General features: G+C 35.9%; 1 protein-coding gene across 1 annotated transcript in view; it reads right to left on the reverse strand.

The window, feature by feature from the left end:
* Nucleotides 1-24239, reverse strand: part of LOC121877164 (stomatin-like protein 1) — a 44873-nt gene that overhangs the window by 7051 nt on the left and 13583 nt on the right. Inside the window, exons 4-10 of the mRNA XM_042382776.1 lie at nt 23720-23880; nt 23365-23463; nt 19313-19524; nt 12838-12879; nt 11259-11315; nt 8492-8641; nt 4365-4550 (exon numbers count right to left, since the gene is read on the reverse strand). Coding sequence (XP_042238710.1) covers nt 4365-4550; nt 8492-8641; nt 11259-11315; nt 12838-12879; nt 19313-19524; nt 23365-23463; nt 23720-23880 — 907 coding nt within the window. The remainder of the gene's footprint in view (nt 1-4364; nt 4551-8491; nt 8642-11258; nt 11316-12837; nt 12880-19312; nt 19525-23364; nt 23464-23719; nt 23881-24239) is intronic.

A 24239-nucleotide genomic window follows, 5' to 3' on the forward strand; every position in this document is an offset into this window, starting at 1 on the left:
TATGGCAAAAGTTTATTTAATATATAACTGTAATAAAGTTCACTAAGCAATTGGTCAAAATACTTAATCGAAAATGAATTATGGTATACCATGTATATAAATATCTATCGCACACAGCAGAGCACTTTGCATAATTGCTATATTACAGCCCTTGTACACCTTAAGAGGCTTCTATTGTCTAGGTAGATATTTTGTTTCTGAAGATCAACTCTAGTGATCACCAATACCTAAAACAAGGCGGCAGTGTGCCATAGAGAAAATTTTATCCGCCATCATCAAACTTTGGCATTATCTTTATTAAAAAAATTGCTAATTTTTGCATTCATCCAGGTTCATTTCCAAAACCCCTGATGTAGAATAATTCATTTACTTTTATAAAATGAGATGCTCCACATTATTTACTCGTACTGTACTGTTCATTAAGTACTCCCGTATACACTAAAACAGATGTGTGTGTCAATCACCATATATATTGATCATTAACCTTCTTTTAAGTGTTTAAGTGAATCAAATAACTACACGGATTAAATTCCCTTCTGCCTTTACAGTATCATGAGAATGAAAATACAGAGAGATGATAAAGTTACACATGGACCAGAAATGAGCCAATCAACACTAAAAAGATGTGTAAAAAGTTCACCAACTGCTTTCTCTGTTGTTAAACTTAAAAACTGATGATCACTGAACTCCTAATATACTGTAATTATATAGTAATATATGAGCAAGCCATAATTATATAGCAATAATATTTCCTTAAATATACCAGTCCCATTAGGAGAGGAACCTTTTCTTTTTCTTTTTTAAAGGGGAGGGGAATTACTACATAATTTAGTCACATACAGTAATGACAAAATTTTAAACAGAAAATGGCAATAATATTCTACAACAGCATGTACGAAAATAAAAATAATATTACCGATTTGAAAAAAAATTAAATAAATAAAAAATGGAACAGCTACAAATTCTCAAGTAACTCTATCCATAATGTATGGAAATTATATGTAAAAAAGATTAAGGTACTGTACTGTACCAGCAATATTCTGTTTCTTCAGTATTGTATAATCATTGATAATCATACAGACCCTAAACATAATATACTGTACTGTAGTTATTAATTTCTCTTCTTAAAGATATTTTATATAAACTTTACTTAACTACTGTGCTTATATTTGTGCAAGACTTTATCTTTCATAAAATATGAAAACAATAAACTGCATTATTTACAGTTTTCTGCCCCCAGTACTAGTGATTTTTCTTAACATTAGTTTCAGTACAGAATACACTTAGAATTAATCTAATTTCTGAAACTAATAAAATTGTGTAAAATTTAAAATAAATTCTTGACACATTAAGATTGAGTTCAACTTAGTACCTATACATTTATATTTATATTACAATTTGAAAAGAATTTTTTCCAGTATTCTACATGTTCGAGGCTAAGCAGCCCAGATCTTGTAAAAAGTGCAGTTCATAACCCTTTGAATTACCAACAGTTTCTATTCACAAATTTTTAATATTAATTATATAAAATATGTAATGGCACTATTTACCTACGTAGCTCAGTTCTTGAATATATATATATATACAGTGACCCCTCGTTTAACGAACACCTCGGTTAACGTAATTTCGATTAACGAACTGCCTTCCATAAGGATCTTCAATTCGGTTAACGAAAAAAAATTCGGTTAACGAAGTTCTTACGAACCGACCTCAACATGTTTTCGCTTGCACTGACCGGGCAACCAGCTTTAGTATCAGTCCGCCAATACATTAATCGGTTCTAGGGCTTAAATTCCTTACTATTTTAGTAAATATCAAGAAGTTTATACTATTCAATAATTTTAAAAGTTTAATATTCAATTTCTTAAGTCATTTTAACAATTATTGAACATAATTGAAGGTAAAGTGACTAGTTTAATGCACGCCATCCAGCCTCTTAACACAGCAAACAGGAGTTAGTTTCTCTCTGTTTTCACTGGAGGTAACATCTTGCTTGAGACTCTCTTCAACTAAACGCTTTTTTTCTCTGTTTCCAAGCAAATTATTGGTCATTTTGAAATAGATTTTACATATTGACAATATATAATGCAGTGCAGTGTTGATTTAAAGAAAATAATCTTGAATTACACCAAGAGAGCTAAAATTTTATGGGTGAAATGGCGCCATGGGGTGACTTCTCTTCCACCCCAATGCCTTCTCTTCTTCCTTCTCCTCCACCCCCATTCTAAATCCTATCATCACCATCATCATCATCATCCAGGAGCCTTCTACATACACACCTCAAAGTAAGTGAACTTTTCTACCATTTTTGTTGAATTTAGGAAATTTTCGGTGAGCTGGAACCAATTACCCAAAAACCCATTGAAACAATGGTTTCGGTTAACGAACTTTTCGGTTAACGAACGACCTTCTGGAACGGATTGAGTTCGTTAACGGAAGGGTCACTGTATATATATAGTGGTCCCTCGGTTAAAGAGGGCCTCGGTTAACGAGATTTCGGTTAACAAGTTACTTTCCAAAGATTCTTAACTTCGGTTAACGAGTTTTTACGAGCCGACCTCAACATGTTTCCGCTTGCATTTGGCGCTCCACCAGCTGTAGTATTAGTCCGCCAATACAGTAATCGGTTCTAGGGCTTATATTCCTTACCATTTTAGTAAATATCAAGAAGTTTACAGTATTCAATAATTTTAAAAGTTTAATATTAAATTTTTTAGTAATTTTAACAATTATTGAACATAATTGAAGGTAAAGAAACTAGTTTCTGGCACGCCATCCAGCCTGGCAACACACCAAACAGGCGTTAGTCTCTCTCTCTCTTTTCAATGGAGGTAACATCTTGCTTGAGACTCTCTTCAACTAAACGCTTTTTTTCTGTGTTTCCAAGCAAATTATTGGTCATTTTGAAATTTATTTTACATATTGACAATATATAATGCAGTGCAGTGTTGATTTAAAGAAAATAATCTTGAATTACACCAAACGAACTAAAATTTTATGGGTGAAATAGCGCCATGGGGCGACTTCTCTTCCACCCCAATGCCTTCTCTTCTCCCTTCCCCTCCAACCCCATTCTAATTCCCATCATCATCATCATCATCCAGGAACCCTCTATATACACACCTCAAAGTAAGTGTACTTTTCTACCCTTTTTGTTGAATTTAGGCAATTTTCGGTGAGCTGGAACCAATTACCCAAAAACCCATTGAAACAATGGTTTCGTTTAACGAGTTTTTCGGTTAACGAGCAACCTTGTAGAACGGATTGTGCTCGTTATATACACAATTTGTCCGGAAAGAGGAAACAGGAGGAAAATCTTTCTATTAAATTTTAAGTCATATTCAGTATCCCTGAAGAGATGCTGAAATTGTCAAGAACTCGGAACACCTGTTTTTCATTTCCCTGGAGGTTTAATTTAAAGTATCACTCACATGTGTATTGTACTTTGATTTTTCTTCTTTTCTTATATTTACTCAAGTACGGTATGTGCATTACAATGTCTACCACTATCCAATAGGATGGAAGACCTAGTCAAAACATATTCCTACTGTCTTACTCTAACAAAACTAGAGATATTTATCTCAAATTTCCCTCCTCTGAAGTTAAAGCCTCCTTCATTTTATCTTTTATTCACAATATACAGAGGTTATATAAAATTACTGAACTCTCTCATTGCTTTGTGTGGAATGTTAATATAATTATATTCACTTAATATACATCAATAAAATAACTAGTCTTATAATAATAAATTTTCTTACTTAGCTTATTTTCAAGTAATCACCTAAAATGGAATATTATTTTATCTCATAATAAAAGACCAATGTCCTGCTTTTCATGTCTTCAATTATTTTAACAGATTTTGAAAGTAATTACAGTAAAAAATAATTTTCCAAAGCAACTACCGGTACATGAAGCTGACAAATAAAATCTATATCAAAGGAAAATATAATATAAACTGAAAAATATGAAGATAAAAAAATCTACCTAAATTGCTTCAACTGAAAGTATACTGTAATGAAAATCAAGTTATACCTATAGCAAAGTCAATATAAAAGAAAGACATGCAAACACCTCAATCTCTTTAAATTCATAAATATTGTGCCTTATAGATAAATAGGTGTCTTCACTGTACTATGTTAATGTCCCATCATATATTGAAACAAGAAATAAAAATGCCAAGAAAAGTCTGTCATATTTGGATTATGATTTAGGCATGCAAGAAGCATTTTCCTAAAGGAAAATTAGGCTTTTGTCGTATTTGTTCAAGCTACTGATTTTATATTATGTCTGCAATATTTAAAATTTTGAATAGAAATCATTTCATTACACAATGAAAATGTCATCTTTCTCTCTCTCTTTATTACCCTGGCGGAGAGACTCAAGGCCCATAAGCATCTGCACGTTGCCCTGAACTGTCAGATGGCCTGACAGATATGCCTGAAGAGGGGCAAGAGTCCCTTCAAAAATGGCCATCAAATCACTCTTTGCAATGGTCACTGCAACATCTGGAGTAACCTTTGGCAAGTCTCCTTCTACCACCTGACGCACTCCTGCCAAAAAAAATAATAGTAAAACAAAAATAATTTTTTTTTCTTTGCAATTTGTTATTCACATACCAATTTTATTTAACCGTGATAATTACTTATAAAAATATCTACCTCCTCCTTGCATATTAACAAAAGTGAAGCAATGATCTTAAAATCTCATTTTATAACAGAGTCAGGATCAAGTAACTCATTTATTGTCAGCATAGCCAAAGGGCAAATTATAAAGAAATACTTTTCCTCCGGCTGGTAACTGGACTAAAGTGTAAATAAATATATTCTTTCATGTCATACGTTTGTGCTTACAAAAGATACCGAATGAATAAGAAATTTAACACTTGAGGATGAAAGCTGAGATGTTTGCCATTACACTAGCACATGCACTCTGTAACTCTGATTTATCTCAATTAGCTACAGACTGTCATTTCATGGGTCAATCTCCTGTTCCGGTTCCCCTTGGTGCCATTTATTGGGAAGAGGAAGGGCAACTCAAGAGTCAGTTATACAGTATACCTGTAACACCATGATCAGTCCTTCTTTTGTAACTTAATCCCTGGCCTGGTCAACTACTAGGGTGCACCGGATATCAGATTTTGCAATCCGGCCAAATACTGGGTAACCCGGATATAACAAAAATATCCAGCTGGATATTGAATGATTAAAAATGCTTAATTCATGCCAGCACTTGATCTTCACTACTACTGTATACTTGAGGCAAAATTTCTTCATTGTTCTCTGAAAGCATCACAAATTATTCTGTTACCTATTTGCACACATATTACACACCATTTTAATAAGTAAAAAACAAATTAAAAAGTTTGATATTTGCGTAATACGGTTAAAGCAAATACAGGTTGTACCTCTCTAGTCCGGCAACCTCGGGACCTGACCGGTGCCGGACCATGGAAATTCACCCTTTTCCTGGATAGATAGTGACTTGTGCTTATGCTTGGAAGCACTAGCACCACTTTCTCTGCATCATGGTCTCTTTGAAGACATATTGAAGGGTTAAATGTCGTATAGTAGCTTCTCAAATTTCGCGAGTTTTAAATTCTTAACGTATTTTATTGGAACACACAAAAAAATAAATAAATAAAAATTTTGACGGCGGAAACTTGAATTTCGACGGGTTTGAACGGCCCGCCAACGTGCAGACGACGTGCATAATCTCGTAAACAGCGTCAATTCTCTTATGTACAAAAGATTCATTATTGTCTATTACTGAATGTCTTTTTTATTGAATTAATGTTTGTGTGTGCAAAATGAGCAATACAATTCATTAATAATACATAGAATATTAAAACACATGAGGAAATGACACAGCATTGTTTTCGTTGATTACAAAACCAGTGACTGACTGGTTCTACATATAAAACTGAAGAAAATAAAACCCTGATTTTAGCTGTAGTAAAATTAATGTAAAACAATTAATATGGTTGTTTGAAGTACCTGTAATGTTATTTAATGTTAATAAATGGAACAATATAAGTAGCTAACCATTAATGGTAAAAAAAAAAAGTGAGACTGCTCGTATGTAAGTGCGCACATGTGAAAATATATTGTCATTACTCTACATAAGAATATGAAAGCAACACTTATTTACTGATCATATATATTGAAGGGTTAAATGTTGTACTCTGTACAGACAAGCAGAGAGAGAGAGAGAGAGCAGCCGAACTGCCGGATGTAAACAAACCTTAATTTCCCGCGGCTTTGTTTTTTTTGTTTTTTAAGGGGATTAGCCCACCTGGGCATAGGTCACTGACCCACATTGGGGCCTGAGGAGCACAAATTTAATACTCCTGTAATAATAATAATAATTCAGATAAGTTAAAAAAGTTGCCTATCTACCTATTGGACAAACTAAAATCGTTCCGGACCACAGAATGCTGGACTAGAGAGGTACAACCTGTAATAAAATTATTTTAAAATTGACCGCGTAGTTAGCCCTTCATATACAGTACACATATGTAGTACAGTAATGCATGATTAAATTATTTAAAAAGCAATATTACTATGTACCAATAATAGATAATCAATCATTTTCAAAAGACTACCAACTCCAATTGGTAATAAAACCTAACTTAGGTAAGTATAATTATGAATTAAAGTTGCAACATTCTTCATTAAATATGAAACTGATCGACATTCTACAGAACACAGTAAACCAAATGTTTCTGCGTATATATTTTTAAAAGTACAGTGAAATAATAGTTTAATTCACTTAAAACAATTGAAGTCATGTACTTTTAGGTATTTTTATATCCTTAAAAGAAAAATTTACAGTAACTGATTAGTCTTACACATGGCAGTGATAGTCAGTGCCTCATCATCTTAAAAGAATCACATGAATGAAGTGGCAAAAGCGATCGATCTTCACTTCAAACTGCAGTTTTTCTCCATGGGTGAAAAAGAGTAAGGAGAGTTATGGTTCCTGGAAGAAGTATTGAGCAATCAAAGTAAACAGCTCATAAAGGCAAAAGAAATGGAAAAAGCAACAGTGACAGAGGAAAAAATTCTATATGCTCATCAGCCAAGTTTAAAAAAACCATGGGAAGAAGACGATACAATCAAGGCTGATTCTTGGAAATAGCATGTACTGTTACTAAACTGGCACATCAGGTAACATAGGGTATGGTGGAAGTAAAACATCTGATAGTCAAAGTGCCCTTTGTTGAGTCTATAGAATGAAATACGTACTGCTCTTCGTTCGCCATCATAGGAACAAACTTCCGTGTGTCCAGACCCTGTACATGGTATCTCACCAAAACAATGTTGAAACACAACACCTAGAAACATCCTCTACCACCAGAAGCACAACAACTATAAACAAATTCTGCTTATTATTATCTTTTATTCCTAGCATCTTGTCAGTGAAATTCTCTTTCAACACATCTTTCCACCCTCACACGATGTGAACTCTTTTAAACGAAGAATTAACAAAAACTTATAAATAACAACAATTTAATGTTGTGTTTTTCTTCAAAGTGTATGATAAGTTTCAATTATGACAGTGTAATCAGTGACAAGTGTTCAACACAAATATATACTTGTATTCATACTTTGTCACAGAAAAGAGAATACAAGGGAAAGAACAAAAAAGATATGTATTTGTAACTGGCAAAAAATTAAAAGCAAGAAGCCCACTGAGCCTATGTACTCACCGAGTAAATGTTCTCCCTATGTGCCCCACAAGGCATCATTTGCACAGCCTTACTTCTCCATGTTACAGGAATTCCACACACTAGAGTAAATATCTTTTCATTTGATGCTGTAGTTTATGAGAATGTGTAATCATTTTTCCCCATTTGCCCTTTTAGGGCTCCAACCCTCAGTCACCAATGAGAGCCAGCAACTTTAATTGGATTCATATTCATTCTCATCCTCCATTAATATTTCTGATTGTAATTGGCCCAGTGGTTCTGAGACATCCTTTAATGAAGTTGAAACAAAACAAACAAGAGAGGCAAACACAAAAAGAGGTAGACAAACTGTGCACCTTGCCATAAGGTTACTTGGTTCTCCAGGCCAAATGTGTTAAAAAGAAACAAGGGACATTGAAGTGGGATACATGGCAGGATCATACAGACATATACTGAATATTCCTGGTACTTGAGATGTCTTATATCCAAATGATTCATTACATCCAATTACTTAAAAAGCTTACATATTTGTAGTGTAGATTTTCCCAATATCTACTTGGATACGTATCATGTCAGTGGAAGTTGGGTAAAAAAAAAAAAAAAGAGCAAAGATCACGCACGATAGTATGAGGAGGTTTGTAAATGAAAATGTAAAAAGTATAGAGAAGACTGATGTCTACTAATATCAAATGTCATTATCTAAGCAAAATGCACTGGGATGGGTTTTACAAGTCTAGAATATGAAACAGCAAAGTTACAGACAAAACTCAAAGTAACAATATACTGTACTCAAAATTCACTTGCCATTTCCAACAAATATGATGAAGATGCCACCATCCGTCCCCTCCACCTGTAGTCTGTATATCCCATGGGCCAAATCAGCACCTCCTGCACCAGTAATAAGACCCTGGAGATGCTTCCCAAGCTTGGACTGTGGTGATCGGCTGCTGGTTACTACAAAGAAGAAATACCATTTTGAGCTTTCAACCCAACATTCTGCATAAATAAACCTCATAACGTAAAATTTTTTGCCAAGAAAAATATATATCCTATATGGAATCACTGTAATCAATTGAAGCAGTAAAAGGTGGAAATAAAAATGAGCCTTTGTTAGTGAAACATAAAATTTTAATAGGTAAAAACTGTAAGTTCTAATGAAAATATTATGTGCAAGTGAAAGAAAAACTAATACTACAGTAATTTAAAAATATTAAAATTGCAAGAACTCTAAATTTTAGTAAGGCAATATACTGTATACAGTACAATAGATAATATTCATCATCAATATAAACAACACACACGTGAAGACTCTCCTGCCTAATCTGTAGTAGTATTGGAGAAAAAAAATTCACATCATACAAAAGATTTTTTTTAATTTTGGAAATGTAGTTTTGCAAAAGGAAAGAACATCTTTGTTGGGGAGCGATAAGAGATACAATTGAGAGTGAGTTTTATCAATAGGTACAGTACAGTACAGTACAGTACAGTACAGTACAGTACAGTACAGTACAGTACAGTACAGTACAGTACAGTACAGTACAGTACAGTACAGTTCAGTACACACAGCATTAACTTGAGTCACTTGGTCTTTTTCTAACGAGAAATGATTTGTGGTGATGTCGGTGTCATGTAGCAGGATGGAGAGGTATATATTTAGATAGAGGACCTAAGAGGAATTTCTGCCCAGGCCACCTCCTCTAGGGAAATCCCTCGAGTGAACAATGCACAGGCAGAAATGATTCAAACATATTTTACCAAGGAAGAGGATGCACACTTGTAGCACTTGCTAAAACAATAATCACACAAGAAATAAGATTTAGGTACCTACAGAAAAAAAAAATACTCCTCATCAACAAAGATTCTGGTGGCTCTGAAATATTTATAAACAATAATTGTAGCTGCTGATTGCTATGATACATAACTGCAGCCGATTATAAATATACTGAGTGAAAATTTGTATTGGCAGTCCCCGAGTTACAAATGCACGACTTACGAACACAGGCACTTACGAATGGCATCCCAATATATTCATCACAAAATTCCATAACTAAAATCTAATTTTTTACATTACTTTATAATGTTTAACATCACTTTACTTACAGTATTTACATCATTTGTTATGTATGTGCTATTAATGTTGTTTGGTATGGGCAGGGTTGTGCTTTAAGCTAACCTATGGAAATAACACTGTTCTGACTTGCGAACATATCAACTTATGAATATGGTCTAGGAACATAACCCATTCATAACTCAGGGACTACCTGTATATGATTTAATAGTTAAGAAGCAAACCTTAGTATACCATATGGCTTTTAATCCTACTCAATATACAGTATACTGTACTGTATGTATTAAGCACTTATCTTCATTCACAACATCCACTCTTCTCTATTCATAATAACATCACATACACTGCTCTTTCCTCTCAACCACACAACTATGCATTTTACCATAAACGTTTTTCTCCCATAAACTCAAGTAAAATACTGTAGAGTACTTTTCAATAAACTTATCCTTAGAATAAGTTAACAACACAGAGTCCTTTAAATACAATAGATGTACCAACTTCCACTTAAGAAAATCTTGAGAATTTTCAACAAATTTCTGGTTACCTATTCCTGTAAGACCTTCCTGTTCGACTTATTCATTTGCTTAATATTACTTACCAAGATTTAAAAATACCAAAATTCTGTGGATACAATACACGTACAAAACGGTTATTAATAAATATACGTATATAAAGGAATCAGACCTAGTACCAGCAACAGACTATATGAACTCTATAAATACTGAACTCAATAAAAGGCAAAGGTCAGGCAACATGCTGCTATCTCCATTTCCTTCACTCATTAGCTCACACTGTACAAATCCACATGCCTTAGAATTAGAGTCGGTGCAACTTGGGGCCTGCGGTTTACCTTCCCTAGACCAGCCAAATACAATTCATACCATGGTTGAGTGAGGTGACAACGGTGTAGTTTCTTGACTTTACAGACACTGCTTGATCCTGAGACTGATATCAAAGGCCATGTCTCTAACCACTCACAATTCAAAGTAATGTTAAAATAAAATAAAAGTCAGATGGGTTCATATTTAGGAAGAAAAAAAAGGTGACCTAAATGCAGAAAAAGGATTAAGTACAGCAAGAATGTTTGAGAAAGAATAAATACAACTAAGGTGGGTGATGTTGGGTGGATAAAGAAAGTGACTGTTAAGAGACAAAAATTAATAATGCGAGTGAGTCAGTGTGTAGAGATTAGTAAAGCTATAACAAATTATTCATAGTTCACCTTAACTTAGACAGAAAATAAAACTGCAAATGAATAATGAAAAGAATGTTATGTACTGTGTAAGTAAATGAGTCATAAACAGAACTAAATTCTCGTTAAAAGATTCATGCAATCAAATTTACGCAAAAAAAAATCAATCCCGTCTTACTCCTATTTATAATAATGAGCAGAGATATAAGGATCTGCAATAGTGTATTGATAGTTAAGCAAATTTATGTCAAAGAATCATCATTCATCCCATACATGCAGTGAAAAATCCAGAGTCGTTCAGTCAGGAATACCTTGATTGTTTAGCTGCTTAGGTGGCTCACTATTCTCGTCTGAGAAACCCAGTAGATCTGTGTGGCGGAGACATGGGGGGTATTAAGAAGTGATACCCAGGCAGGAAACCCCCTAGCACGCACACCAAGGAGCGTGCGAGGTCAAAATGCCAAACAATAACAGGCTAAAGGAGAGGAGGCAAATCAAGACAACTATGAAGCAATAAATGAATAATATATAGAAGTATAACAACACTTTTTTTTTGTTTTTATTCATGGATTTGGAAATAATATATTACAGGGGTAACTGGAAAATTCTTGTTTATCTAAGAAATAAAATGCTATACAAAAAAAAATTTCATGTGAAAAGAAATAAAAAGCATGCTTTAAATGCTATACATTTTGTCTGTTTAACTTCAGAAATTAAAATCAATAACTCATATTAAGAATAAATAACCTAGTTATATTGTATACTGTATTCAAGAAATGACTACCAATACATAAGTGTCAGAAAATATTTTTCCCTCGACATTACAGGGTATAGAATCATTAACATCACAAAGCAATGAGTAACCTAAATGCTACAGTGCTGGATTATACTGTTAAGGTTCCAAGTCATTAGAATCCTGATGATCATATTCCTCATTTCTGTCGAGGAAAAATATTGTATGTCAACACAATATGTACAAAGGGTAGGTACAGGTATTAAAAAAAACCAAAGGACCAAGGTGACTGCTTCAATTGACTCATTTAAAGTTTTATATACCATACAGTATATATAAGAATGACATCTTACTAATACAATTTTCATGTTTCCAGACAGCATTATAAAATTATAAACATTCATTATGTACAGTAATTATAAAATGTGTCTTGTTTTGAACTGGTTATATCAACATTAAGAGTTGTAAACGTCATCATAGTGATGTAAATTTCTCAAATGAAGCATAATTCTACTTTTACAGGTTAGGTAATATCACCCAAGGAAACATACAGTATCTAAAAAAATCTTTTATTTTTTACATCTATCATTTTTCACTGTGTTTTAACCTGCAAATAATTTCTTTCACAAGTGCTGGTACTTTTCTCCCCCATAGTGCTTCATGACAGTACTGTAGTTATCTAAGCCTATAAAGCAATATTCCCACTACAAGGCCACAGCCCATGAGTATAACTGTTGGCAGAATGTGGAAGACCTAGAAAAGCACACCCCCTTAGTACCATGGATTCTAAGGCAGCTTAATACAAATGGTGCGAGAGAAAAGTTTGTAGAACAACCCTACTCATTTTCTAGCCAAAGAATCAACTCAAATGTAACATTGGTTGCTCATGTGAAACTAGTTTAAACTATAACTTTCACCTTATCTACCTAGTAGCTTCTAAGAGTATCTAATAGTCACCTAGTTTGAGGAAAGAAAGCCTATAGCTTGTTAGGGTTCCCCCCATTTTTTCTGATTAACCTACTAAGGGTTACACTCTAAGTTAGTACAGTACTGTTATTGTTTTTTGCAGATACTTGAGTATTTTCCTGTTAGTATTTACCAATGGTTATAGAGAAGAGAAAGCCAATCAAACATTATTTCCTAAAAGGGTTCAATACCTGTATAGTATTGCTGGATACACCTCATGAATGAATCTTCATCTGTAATAATCATAAAATGGAAGATATATATATAAATAATAAACAAAAGAAAATAATTGAACTTAAAAGTAGACTTTACCTGCTGAATTAATACCCATATGTGAGGCTCTCACACTGTCATTAAAAATAAAAAAAATTACTGGGATGCTGGAGTGATGCATCCAGACATCTTGTTGTTGTGGTTATTGTGTAGTAGACAAAGGTAACGATGAAATTTATGAGAGTCATAAGGGAACTAAAAAGTTAGACTAAACAGGTGTAATAAGCTGAGAGCTGTGTAATAACATAAAGGACCTTAACAAAGGATTAAACAGGTGCACTAAGCGTGCTGGCATGTTTATACACATAAAGAATTCTTTCTAAATATAACAAGCACAAGAGTAAAACTAGCTAAATGTGCAATGTGGAATAACAACCTCAAACATCATGCTATCAACAACAATTAATACTACTGCATACTCCAGTAGGAATAGATTTTTTAACTACTGTATCTGTTCTTGAGTATCTAATGAAAATTTCATAAAAATTCACTACCACAAGACTTGGAAAACCTGTTGGGAATGATATGAGGAAACCTGTCATGAGTGTTTGAAGATATAACTAAACATCAATGCAAATAAACTACTGTACATATATAAGAAGATAAAAATACTTATTATGTATAATACTTATCAATCGGTGCATTATGTATTAAATACTGTATTTAGTCAACCATGTAATCTGTAAAAGAGTATACCACCCTATATTTTGTTGTACAGTACTCCATTGATACTATTTGCTCCCTTTCCTTTACTTAATTCTCCTGCTGGCTGTATTAAAATGAACTCATAGAAAACTGGTCACCTTCCTCTTCCACTGACTCAATAAAGCTGGGAAACAATATAAGAAAATACAAATATGCAACTTCCAAAAAGGATTATGGCCACAAAACATTGATGATGATGAAGATTATAATTACAGGTATATTTCAATTGTGTGGTGAACATGTACTGTATACATAGCGGTTTGACTCAGAGACCAACTAGTGTACAGTATAGTCTCGATTTACGCGGATTTCCCTTACGCATTTGGTCATTTACATGGCACCAGGCCAGACCGGCAATTATTAGTTACGCGGTACATTCCATCATTTACGCGGAAAGCGGCGCGGGCAGGGTGCGCACAAGTTCGCCCAGTCAACAAAACATTACCGAGTTCTTCACCCGCCACCCGCCACAGCCAGCCCAAGTCAGTGATGGAGATAGTGAGGATATGGACTTTGAGGGGTTTGACAAAGAGGCCCTGCAAGCCTCTGTGGTGATACAGGTGATACAGGTGATACAGGTGATACAAGTAATACAGGTGAGGGCCAATAATCTGCCCTCTGCCTCGGAACCAACCCCCCATCCTCGTGTGCCCAGCCATCTCTTCTACTAATGTAAGTGTTAAAAAACCTAATATTATTGATATCTCTCTTAAATATTAATTGTGTGTGCATACCATCATAAAATTAAGATGTTATTTTTACTACAACGTGCTTACTGTGTAGGAAAAAGGGTAGTCTGGGGGTCAGACCAGTCTCTATTTCAATTAATCCCATATGTTCTGTTATTTCGTTTACGCGTTTCTCATTTTACGCAGACCTCCACGGGTTTAATTGACCGCTTAAAGATTTATATTTATATGAAAGTATTTATCATTCAACTTTTGTCACTGACATTAAGGGGTTTAAGCATGTGAGTCTTCCACACTCGATTTTCATTCCACCATGTTTGAATTTTTTAGCACCACAGTAAAATATATACCAATAATACAGTAAGTCCTCGCTAATGTCGGGGTTATGTTCCTGAAAACTCGACGTCATACGAAACAACGTTAAGCAGATAAATTTTCCCTATAACAAATAGATAATATATGGGAGTTACGTTCCTGAGCCTCCCTTTGTCCCATGAAATACATTACATATCCAGAAATTCAATGGAATTTTTATAGAAAATAGTATACAGTGAACCCTCACTTTACGCAGTTAATTCAACCCACGGCGGCCCGCATAAAGTGAACAACATTACATATGGGATTAATTGAAATAGAGACCGGGCCGACCCCCAAACTCCACTTTTTCCCGACACAATACGTACGTTTTACTAAAAATAACATCTTAACTTTATGATGGTATTCACCCACACATAATATAGAAGGGAACAGTCAATAAGAGAAGAATAAACTGAAGGTTAGGTTAGAAAAAAACAAGGTTGGGGTTAACACTAACGTTAGTAGAAGAGATGGGTCGGCGTAGGGGAATGGAGGCTGGTTCCGAGGCAGAGGGCAGGCTACTGGCCCTCAGGTGAGTCTTCATCGGTGTCATCCACACTTACTAGTGCCTCCCTGACAAATCCCTCAAAGTCATCATCACTGTCTCTGCCTCTGTCACTATCACTGGCTTGGGCTGGTTGTGGTGGGTTGCGGGCGAAGAACTCTGTTATGCTTTGCTGACGGCTGGTGTTTATGTTGTCGTGATAAACCTTAATGTAGGGCTCCATAGTCCGCAACAGCTGGGTTGTGAAGATTTCATACCTGTTTGCGTCAGGGTCGTCGGAAAGGAGGAGCTTGACTTTCTCAATACACTCGATTGCACCCCTAACATTACTATGGGATAAGCGGCATTCTTCTTGGGATGACGCACCACCTGCCTCTTCACTGACGTCATCATCATCTACCATCTCGACGGTAGTCACAACAGGATCCCTTATCACCTCCAGGATGTCGTCGTTGGTGGTCTCGGAGAAGCCTGCAACTGTACCACTCTGTGCAGCTTCTCTGGCAAGGTCCACTGCTACTGCAACAGTCTGAACCTCACCAGTCACAGATTTACTCTGCCTAACACCCGGAATGCCTTGCAACACATGTCTCCATGCGTGACGAACAGTTGCTACAGACAGCTGATCCCATGTCTCCACCAAGAAATCCACAGCTTTCTTGACGTTGAATGTTCTCCAGAATTGTTTTAAAAGTACTTCTTGCTCTGCCAACTATTGATTCTCATCGTCTTCGCTCTTGCTATCGGTGTTGATGTCACTCAGGTTACGCAACTCTTCCTTGGTGTTGGTGTAGTCGTTCAGGAGGTTGAATTTTTTAGCAGAGAATGCAGCTTTTACATTACAGATCAATTCTTGGTCCATGGGCTGTAATATAGACGTAGTGTTGGGAGGAAGGAAGACCACTTTTACGTTGGGGTGACGATCTAACAGTAGGGGCGAGTGTCCTGGTGCATTGTCCAGCAGCAACAAAATCTTGAATGGCACATTATGTTGCTCACAGAATTTCTTCACATCGGGAACGAAACAGTCATCAAACCAGGAGAGGGGGAGTGTAGAGAACATCCACGCCTTACGTGCGGTCAGCCAGTGGACATTTAGCTTGGTCATGTCCATGCTCTTGTAGGCATGCGGCTTGCGTGCTGTGTGGATCACCAATAACTTGAGCTTACAGGTACCGGAGGCATTGGTGGTAAACAGGACGGTGATGCGCTCCTTCTGCAACTTCCGGCCCCGACACTTGCTGGCATTCTTCACAAAGAAGGTCTTGGAAGGTAGCTTTTTCCAAAAAAGACCAGATTCGTCCATGTTAAACACTTGGTCGTCGGTGTACTGTCCTTCCTCCATAATCTCACGTAAAAACGGAGGAAATTCCCTAGCCGCAACACGGTCAGCACTAGCTTCTTCACCACCAATGTTGATATTGGTGATCTTGTTTCTCTTCTTAAACCTCTGTAACCACCCAGAGGAATCATTAAAGGGTTTGGGCTCTGTAATTCCCATCTTTCGTGACACTGCAGCATACAGTTTACGTGCGTACTCCTTAACTGATAGCGTGTCCACCGCCATGTTTCGTCGCGCCTGACGCACCAAGTAGCTCACAAGTAATTTTTCTGTCTTGAGAAGCACCTGGTTGTGGCAATACTTGATCATAGAAGCACCTGTTCATGTGCTCCTTTATCTTGGCTGCATCCTTCTTAATTGTCCTGATTGTAGACTCGTTAACACCATGCTGGCGAGCAAGATCAACCTGTCTTGTTCCTTTCTCCAACTCTTGTATGATCTTATATTTAATTTCGTAGCTTAAGGAACGTCGTGTCTTCTTTGGCTTAGGGCGGCTGGGTCCAGGTAATGCAAGGTTTCTTTGTGGTGGTGGTCCGGTGGAAGCCATTCTTATAGAACAATGGATACTGATATACACGGTGTAGCCTGGAGGGGTGTAACTGACGCGGTAGGTCGAAGGGCTTGAACGCTCACGCGGCAGGGCACGTCATGTCATAGTACTACATTAAACCAATCACAGCTAGCAGGGAGGGAGGTAAGGATGCTTTGCCCAATCACAGTCCGCTACATCATATGACGTCACCGATAACGCAACAAAGACATACACTGCGCAACCTACTCGCGCCGCTTACACAACATGGCGGATGGCGGGAGGTTTGGATCCAAAAATGGCGCGGCGCGAGAAGACCGCCAGCCGCTCTCCACATAAAGGGGTACACGCACCGCGGAAAGTGAGCATTCCGGTTTCGGCAGGGTACCGCGTAAACGTGGAAACGCGTAAAGTGGGACCACGTAAAGCGAGGGTTGACTGTATATATAAATAAACTAAATCATTTTGTATAGTACTCACTGATGGATGGAGGTGGTGGAGCGGAGGAGGAGGGCAGGAGAGGAGGAGGAGGGTGGCGAGTCACTGAGACCCGACGGGTGTCTCCTCCTCCCGGTTTAAATCCTCCATTTTCGTAGCAAGGCTAATGGTCTTAGGTTGCTTCTTCACAACACTAGCATCAGTAGCACTTGATGGGCACTTGGAAGCCATTTCGAATTGTTAGAGTACAGTATTAAGAGCAAAAACACTTAAATACGCAAGAACGCTGTGGAAGGCTAACAGAGACTGGTTTGGTTTCGCTTGGGGATGTTGTGACGTTCCTGGATGCGGCATAAAAAGTAGTTCGTGATGAAGCAAAACGACGTTCTACTGAGTCATCAGGACGTTAAACGAATTTTTGGTATCTAAAGATTAGCAACATAGTACCGAAACAACGTTAAGCGGGCCGACGTTATACGAGGACTTACTGTACAGTACCTCAAAATTAATAAAATCAGTTAAATTTCACGAGTTCAAAGATTTTTATTCAAATTTACAGATGACACATGATAAGTACTGTTCTGTTCTTCTAATTACTGTAAGCCTGTATTTCTATCATGTTGGTTTACCATGTAGTGTACTAAATATGAGAGGGACTACATATACTAGTTTGACAATACTGTACACCTCATCAGAAGCTGCTATGCTTGCATCTTTTATTGTATTGACCCCTCTTTACATAGAATAAGTACAGTACAGTATACCCACTGCAGATAACTATTTACTTATAAAAGTAAATTTTTGGTACTACATCCAAACTTTTACTTAACCTACTTACATATAATGCAAGGGATACTTGTATATCAATAAAGCAAAGCTCTACTACTTATTTAATAATCAGTAATTTCAGGGACAAATAATGAAATGGAACACACAAAGACTAAGTATCTGTACACAAACTCAACATATGTGCCAACAACAAAGTTCGATAAGTGCGTTAATTAAGTGTGACTGTCATTCTTATGCAAGCTTACAATACATATAGAGATTACCTTCCTCTCAGTGTAGAGTAACAGTTTTCAAATAACATAACCACCCAAATTCAATAAATTACTGCACTACTAAAAATCAATTGGGGCATTTTTTGTTTTAAAGTACAGTATTTGAAAAAAAAAACAGCAGTAATGTTTAGCAATAATGGTGTTCATTTGATGCCTTCTAATACATAAGCAATGTTAAAACACAATACTGTAATATGTACAGTGTATAAAACTGAAGGTAAAATATGGGAAGAAACTGAAGAATATAATTATTAAACTGAATTAAGCAAAAAAATAAATCAAAGCTAAAGATCAAATGAGATAAATTTAAACATTGAATAGAAACATTATCCTTATAGCTATAGTTTTAGACAAATTTCTAATAAAACAAAAATCTGCCTACATCCTATACAATGTGTACTGAATAAATTAATAAAGAAACAACAGTAATTCCTCAAGTAAATAGTTTAACTGATACTGGATATGGTGATCTCTTCAAATTTTGAAACAAATCTTTTTTTCTAGGAAAATATTTACAAGTTCTGTATCTTCTCTATTGTAAAGTTAAAGCACAACTAAAACATAGCCAGTTAACTCCTGTAACACTACAGGATGACAGTTAATGCAAGACTAACTGTAAACTGTTCAAGCAGAATGAAAGCTGAGCCAATTAAATTGTAAAGAATATTGAGATATGATAAAATACTTAAAACTCTTATAAGGGGTAAATATCATACCTGAAGTCACTAGAAATTCAGTAAATATTTTATCTCACTAATGGTACTTACCAATGGCCTCAGATTTCTTTTTCGAATTGCCACTGAGGAAGCTGAAGTCTCCCATGCTGCCAATGCCAGGGATATTGAAAACTGCCGATCCTGTTGCGGAAGTGGCTGATAAAGGTGGAGCCATGATCTCTCCTCCTCCGCCACCAAAACAGTTCATGATGGGCTTCAGTGGGTTGTTGGGCTCTGCTTCCTTCAGGATATTGACGGTACTCCTAAATAAGAATTATATCATTTACCACAGTCATGTGACAAAGGAAATTATTACATGAGAAATATGTTTGAAGGACTTATTAATCCTGGGAACATATCAAAATCAAAGGGTTCAGACATCATATTTAAAGGATTATGGAAGTGTACTATAGGTCTGTACACTATATAATTAACTGAAAAGGTGATTTACATTTGGAGAAATTATTCATTGAGAAAAATCTTAACAGCATAATTGTAAGCATCTGTACTTAAGTATAGATGTTTACAATTACTGCACAGGGGTATTTATAAACACAGGGAGTGCAAAGGAGAAAGAAAAGAAAAGAAAGTACAGTACTGTACTGTACTGTGTTTGTAATAGTCAAAAAATGAAAGTACAAAACTGTACAGTATAAATAATTAAAGCAAAATTTGCATGATATACCGGTACAGTATTAAGATAATCATTTGTACAAGAACAACAACCATGAATCTAGAAAACTGCTTCTCATATATATTTTTTTTATATAACATACAGTAGTTAGCCATTGCATGATAACACTCCTGACTCTGATTACCTACAAAATTGCAATTTATGTTTTATGTATTTTTGGAATCAATGTTACATTACCAAGGATTTACAAAAGCAACAGGCCCTGTGCATTATTCCTAAAGTATCATGGCTGACTGGCAGCCTTATTTTGTATTTGCCAGATCAGTCCTATATTTCAAGTAAAGTCAACTGGTCTAACCTGAAAAGAAATATGCAATGGAGAAACTGAGCTACTGGTATCCAGGAGGTATTTACAAATCTCATCTATTCCCCCCACATTATTATCTGGACATAAATTTCCAATTTAAGATTGTTTTGTGTCAATCACCAATCCTTTGATTAACAACTCTTTGTAATGCCCTGTTACACCCCAATTCATACTACACTGCACTTTTCATACTACTTAATACAGCTAACTAGAATTTATGCCCCTTTAGTACAAAGGTTAACTACAGCTTTACCTTGTCCAAGCATTAGGGTGTCCATCAGAATGTGACTCTAGTGATTTACAGAGAGACAAAAACACACACATGTTGCTATATGACTTATGGATGCCAAAACATCCTTGTTCCTCCATGATTAACTCCAGTTTTATCATCTATTCCAAGTACAGTATCCTGTTAAGAATACAGTATTACCCCGCCTAACGCGGTTTCACTTAACGCGTTTTATCATATACGCAATGCCTCGCCAGAGCTGAACTTTCACTTAACACGGATTTTTTCCACATATACGCGGTGAGTGTCCGGCTCGAGACGCTATTTTTAGATTTGCCCCACCCGCCACCCTGCCTGACTGCCTGTTTTAGCTCATAAAATTCATACAAATTACCCGGCCAGAATATAATTTACATTGCTGGAATTCTTATAATTTGGTGATCATTTTGAGTATAAACATCATATATTTTGCATTAGACATACAAATTTTAGATAAAATTTTTTCTCTGGGTAACTATGTTATCTTTTGTGCAAAATATATGACATTTATATTCAAAATATTCCTGGTCTTACAAGGAATCCAGCAATGTCAATTATATTATCCTAACTTTAGTTTGAGGTATAATTTATTACAAAAAAGTTAAGTATTCTGGTTTTCCGACACATCTCCTTGGGACGGTTGGTGGGGGGTGGGGGGGAGGGAGGGACCGACCGACCATCTGTTACCCTGTGAAGAATATTTTTTTTTTTTTATTAACTGAAGATATTTGTTTTAGCTCATAAAATTCATACAAATTACCCGGTCAGAATATAATTTACATTGCTGGAATTCTTATAATTTGATGATCATTTTGAATATAAACATCATATATTTTGCATTAGACATACAAATTTTAGATAAAATGTTTTCTGAGTAAATATGTTATCTTTTGTGCAAAATATATGACATTTATATTCAAAATATTCCTGGTCTTACAAGGAATCCAGCAATGTCAATTATATTATCCTAACTTTAATCTGAGGTATTATTTAATACAAAATGTTAAAATTTATTTTTTTCACCCCACATCTCTTGAAGGGAGGATTGGTGGGGGGTGGGGGGGAGGGTTGGGACTGACCGCGCGGTTGGAAGAGGGGGGAGGCAAGGTGGGGTACTTTGATTGACAGATAGTGTCGTGAAGATTATTTTTTTTTTATTAACTGAAGATATTTGTTTTAGCTCATAAAATTCATACAAATTACCCGGTCAGAATATAATTTACATTGCTGGAATTCTTATAATTTGGTGATCATTTTGAATATAAACATCATATATTTTGCATTAGACATACAAATTTTAGATAAAATTTTTTCTCTGGGTAACTATGTTATCTTTTGTGCAAAATATATGACATTTATATTCAAAATATTCCTGGTCTTACAAGGAATCCAGCAATGTCAATTGTATTATCCTAACTTTAGTTTGAGGTATTATTTATTAAAATTTAGTGGTTTTCCCCCAAAAATTTCTCAGAGAGGGAAGAGCCGGCAGTGTAGTGTGAGAGGGGGAGGGAGTTGAGTCCATTATTATAATGGACATTAACTTGGCGACTGTATTTCTCTATTTCTCTTAAGTATTAATTGTGTGCATGTACCATCATAAAATTAAGATGTTATTTTTACTACAACATAGTTATGTGTCTTCAAAAAGTGGAGTTTGGGGGTCGGGCCAGTTTCTATTGGAATTAATCCCATATGTTCTGTTGTTCACTTAACGCGGATTTCACTTAACACGGGACCCTCTGGGTTCTATTGACCACGTTAAGTGGGGTACAACTGTATTGATGTACATTTGCTCAATCCAATCACACCCAAATCACTTGTCTTGTATTTAGTAATATTGAAGAGCATTTGCCAGTCTCAAGACCATTTGAACAGCTCATGCAGGTCTTTCTGCAGTGTTGTGACATCATTTTGACTTGCTACCTTCCCAAAACATCTTCGTGTCATCTGCAAACTATTTTCATCTATGTCATTTATGTAAATCACAAACAAACAGAGCCTTGTGATGCTCCAATTTGAACTTTTTTCCATTAAGAATGTACTCCATTTATTACCACTCTTTATTGACTGTTTTTGAGCCAGTTGTTAATCCACTTCAAAATCTTGTCTACGATGCCATATGCCTGGATCTTAAGAGACTAGTTGTGAGTGTGGGACTTTGTCAAATGCCTTGGAGAAATCCATGTTCTGTGCAACACATTCAATGGTGAGCCTTGATCCATGTAGGCTGTTACCATTTCAAAGAGCATGATTATGTTTGTCAGACAGGATTTTCTTTCCTTGAAGTCATGTTGTGATGCGTCAAAAACACTGTGTTCAGTCAGGTGTTGGATGAACAAGAGTCTGTGAGTCTGCATTACAGTTAAACAAATACAACTGTAATGTATTAACTACCTGTATTTCATTGGAGCCACACCTCATTTCATATGCTATATTCCATTGTGGAAACTAACCTCCTTTCATTCTCAAATGCTATAGGTATTCCTATATGGCAACTTATCTCCTGCATTGGATGTTTCTAAATGTGGACAAAACAAATTAAACTGTGGTGTCTAGATTTCAAGAGGCTCTATTGAAACTTATTTATTTCATTCTAAAGGTAACATAAAGAGGAGTACAATTACTAGTATGACATCATTAAGAAATGCACTTTGCAATCAAGCATACTAACCCTTCCAATATGACAAGGGCCATTATGCTCATTCTGAAATCCATCATATTCAGCTGTAAGATACTTTTCTTGCTGTGTGCATACACACTGACCTACAACATATCTGAACAGTATGTATACCTTTAATACCATGATTAGAGAAAACACAGACGATACTTACAGTGTCACTTCTCCAATTTCAATACCCCATTCCAGCACTCTTAGATTTAGCTCCTTCTGTATCTGAGCAGCGATCATGGGACGATCCCGTTCAGTCTCTCTGTAAAACCAATAAGGAGTTGATCAGGGCTTGTAATATGCTTGTAAATAAATCTTAAATTAATACACATTACTACAGCTGGCAGGATGGCAACACATATAGTTATAGGTTATAAGTTTGAGAATTGAGCTAAAATAAGATCCCTATGTAATATTTTCAATCTTGAAAGCCTTTTTCCCATTATAATAAGTATAATAAGTATTTACAATCAAAGTATCAATAATGGTAAATACCATAATGAAGTAGGAATTCTTACCTGACAGTATTCTTGGTAAGAACATTCAACATCACTGTTTTTCCAAATGAGCGTAAGCCATGTTCAGGAGAGGTGACAGAGGTGGTCAGTCGCTGTACATCACTGATCCGATACTTCACCTCACAGCCCATCTCAATTATCCCATTATCAGCTGTAATGAGCTGGAAGTAGAAGTCAAAGAGCAAAAAATTGTAGTAATGTTGAACTTGTTTACCGAGTGCTACCTCTAATAACCCCAGAAATAGTTTATCCTTAGAAGCTGGGTTCCAAGATGACAACTCACTGATGTGTATAATTAAAATCAAGGAGGTTGAACGGATGGAGGCAGTGTTCGCTGTGTATGCAACAGAGGAGCGTGAAGCCAGGCTGCCATCTTGGTCAGAGCAACAAGGCCACAGTTGCAGCAGCTACTTACGAACAACATTGGTTACAGACAACTCTGCAGGATTTATACTATTGTTTTATTTATTATGCACATTTATAGAGGGATCAACCAAGGAGGATGACGTCACTGAGAGAA

This window comes from Homarus americanus, unplaced genomic scaffold (genome assembly GCF_018991925.1).
Source record: "Homarus americanus isolate GMGI-L3 unplaced genomic scaffold, GMGI_Hamer_2.0 scaffold29963, whole genome shotgun sequence".
In the NCBI taxonomy this organism is placed as follows: domain Eukaryota; kingdom Metazoa; phylum Arthropoda; class Malacostraca; order Decapoda; family Nephropidae; genus Homarus; species Homarus americanus.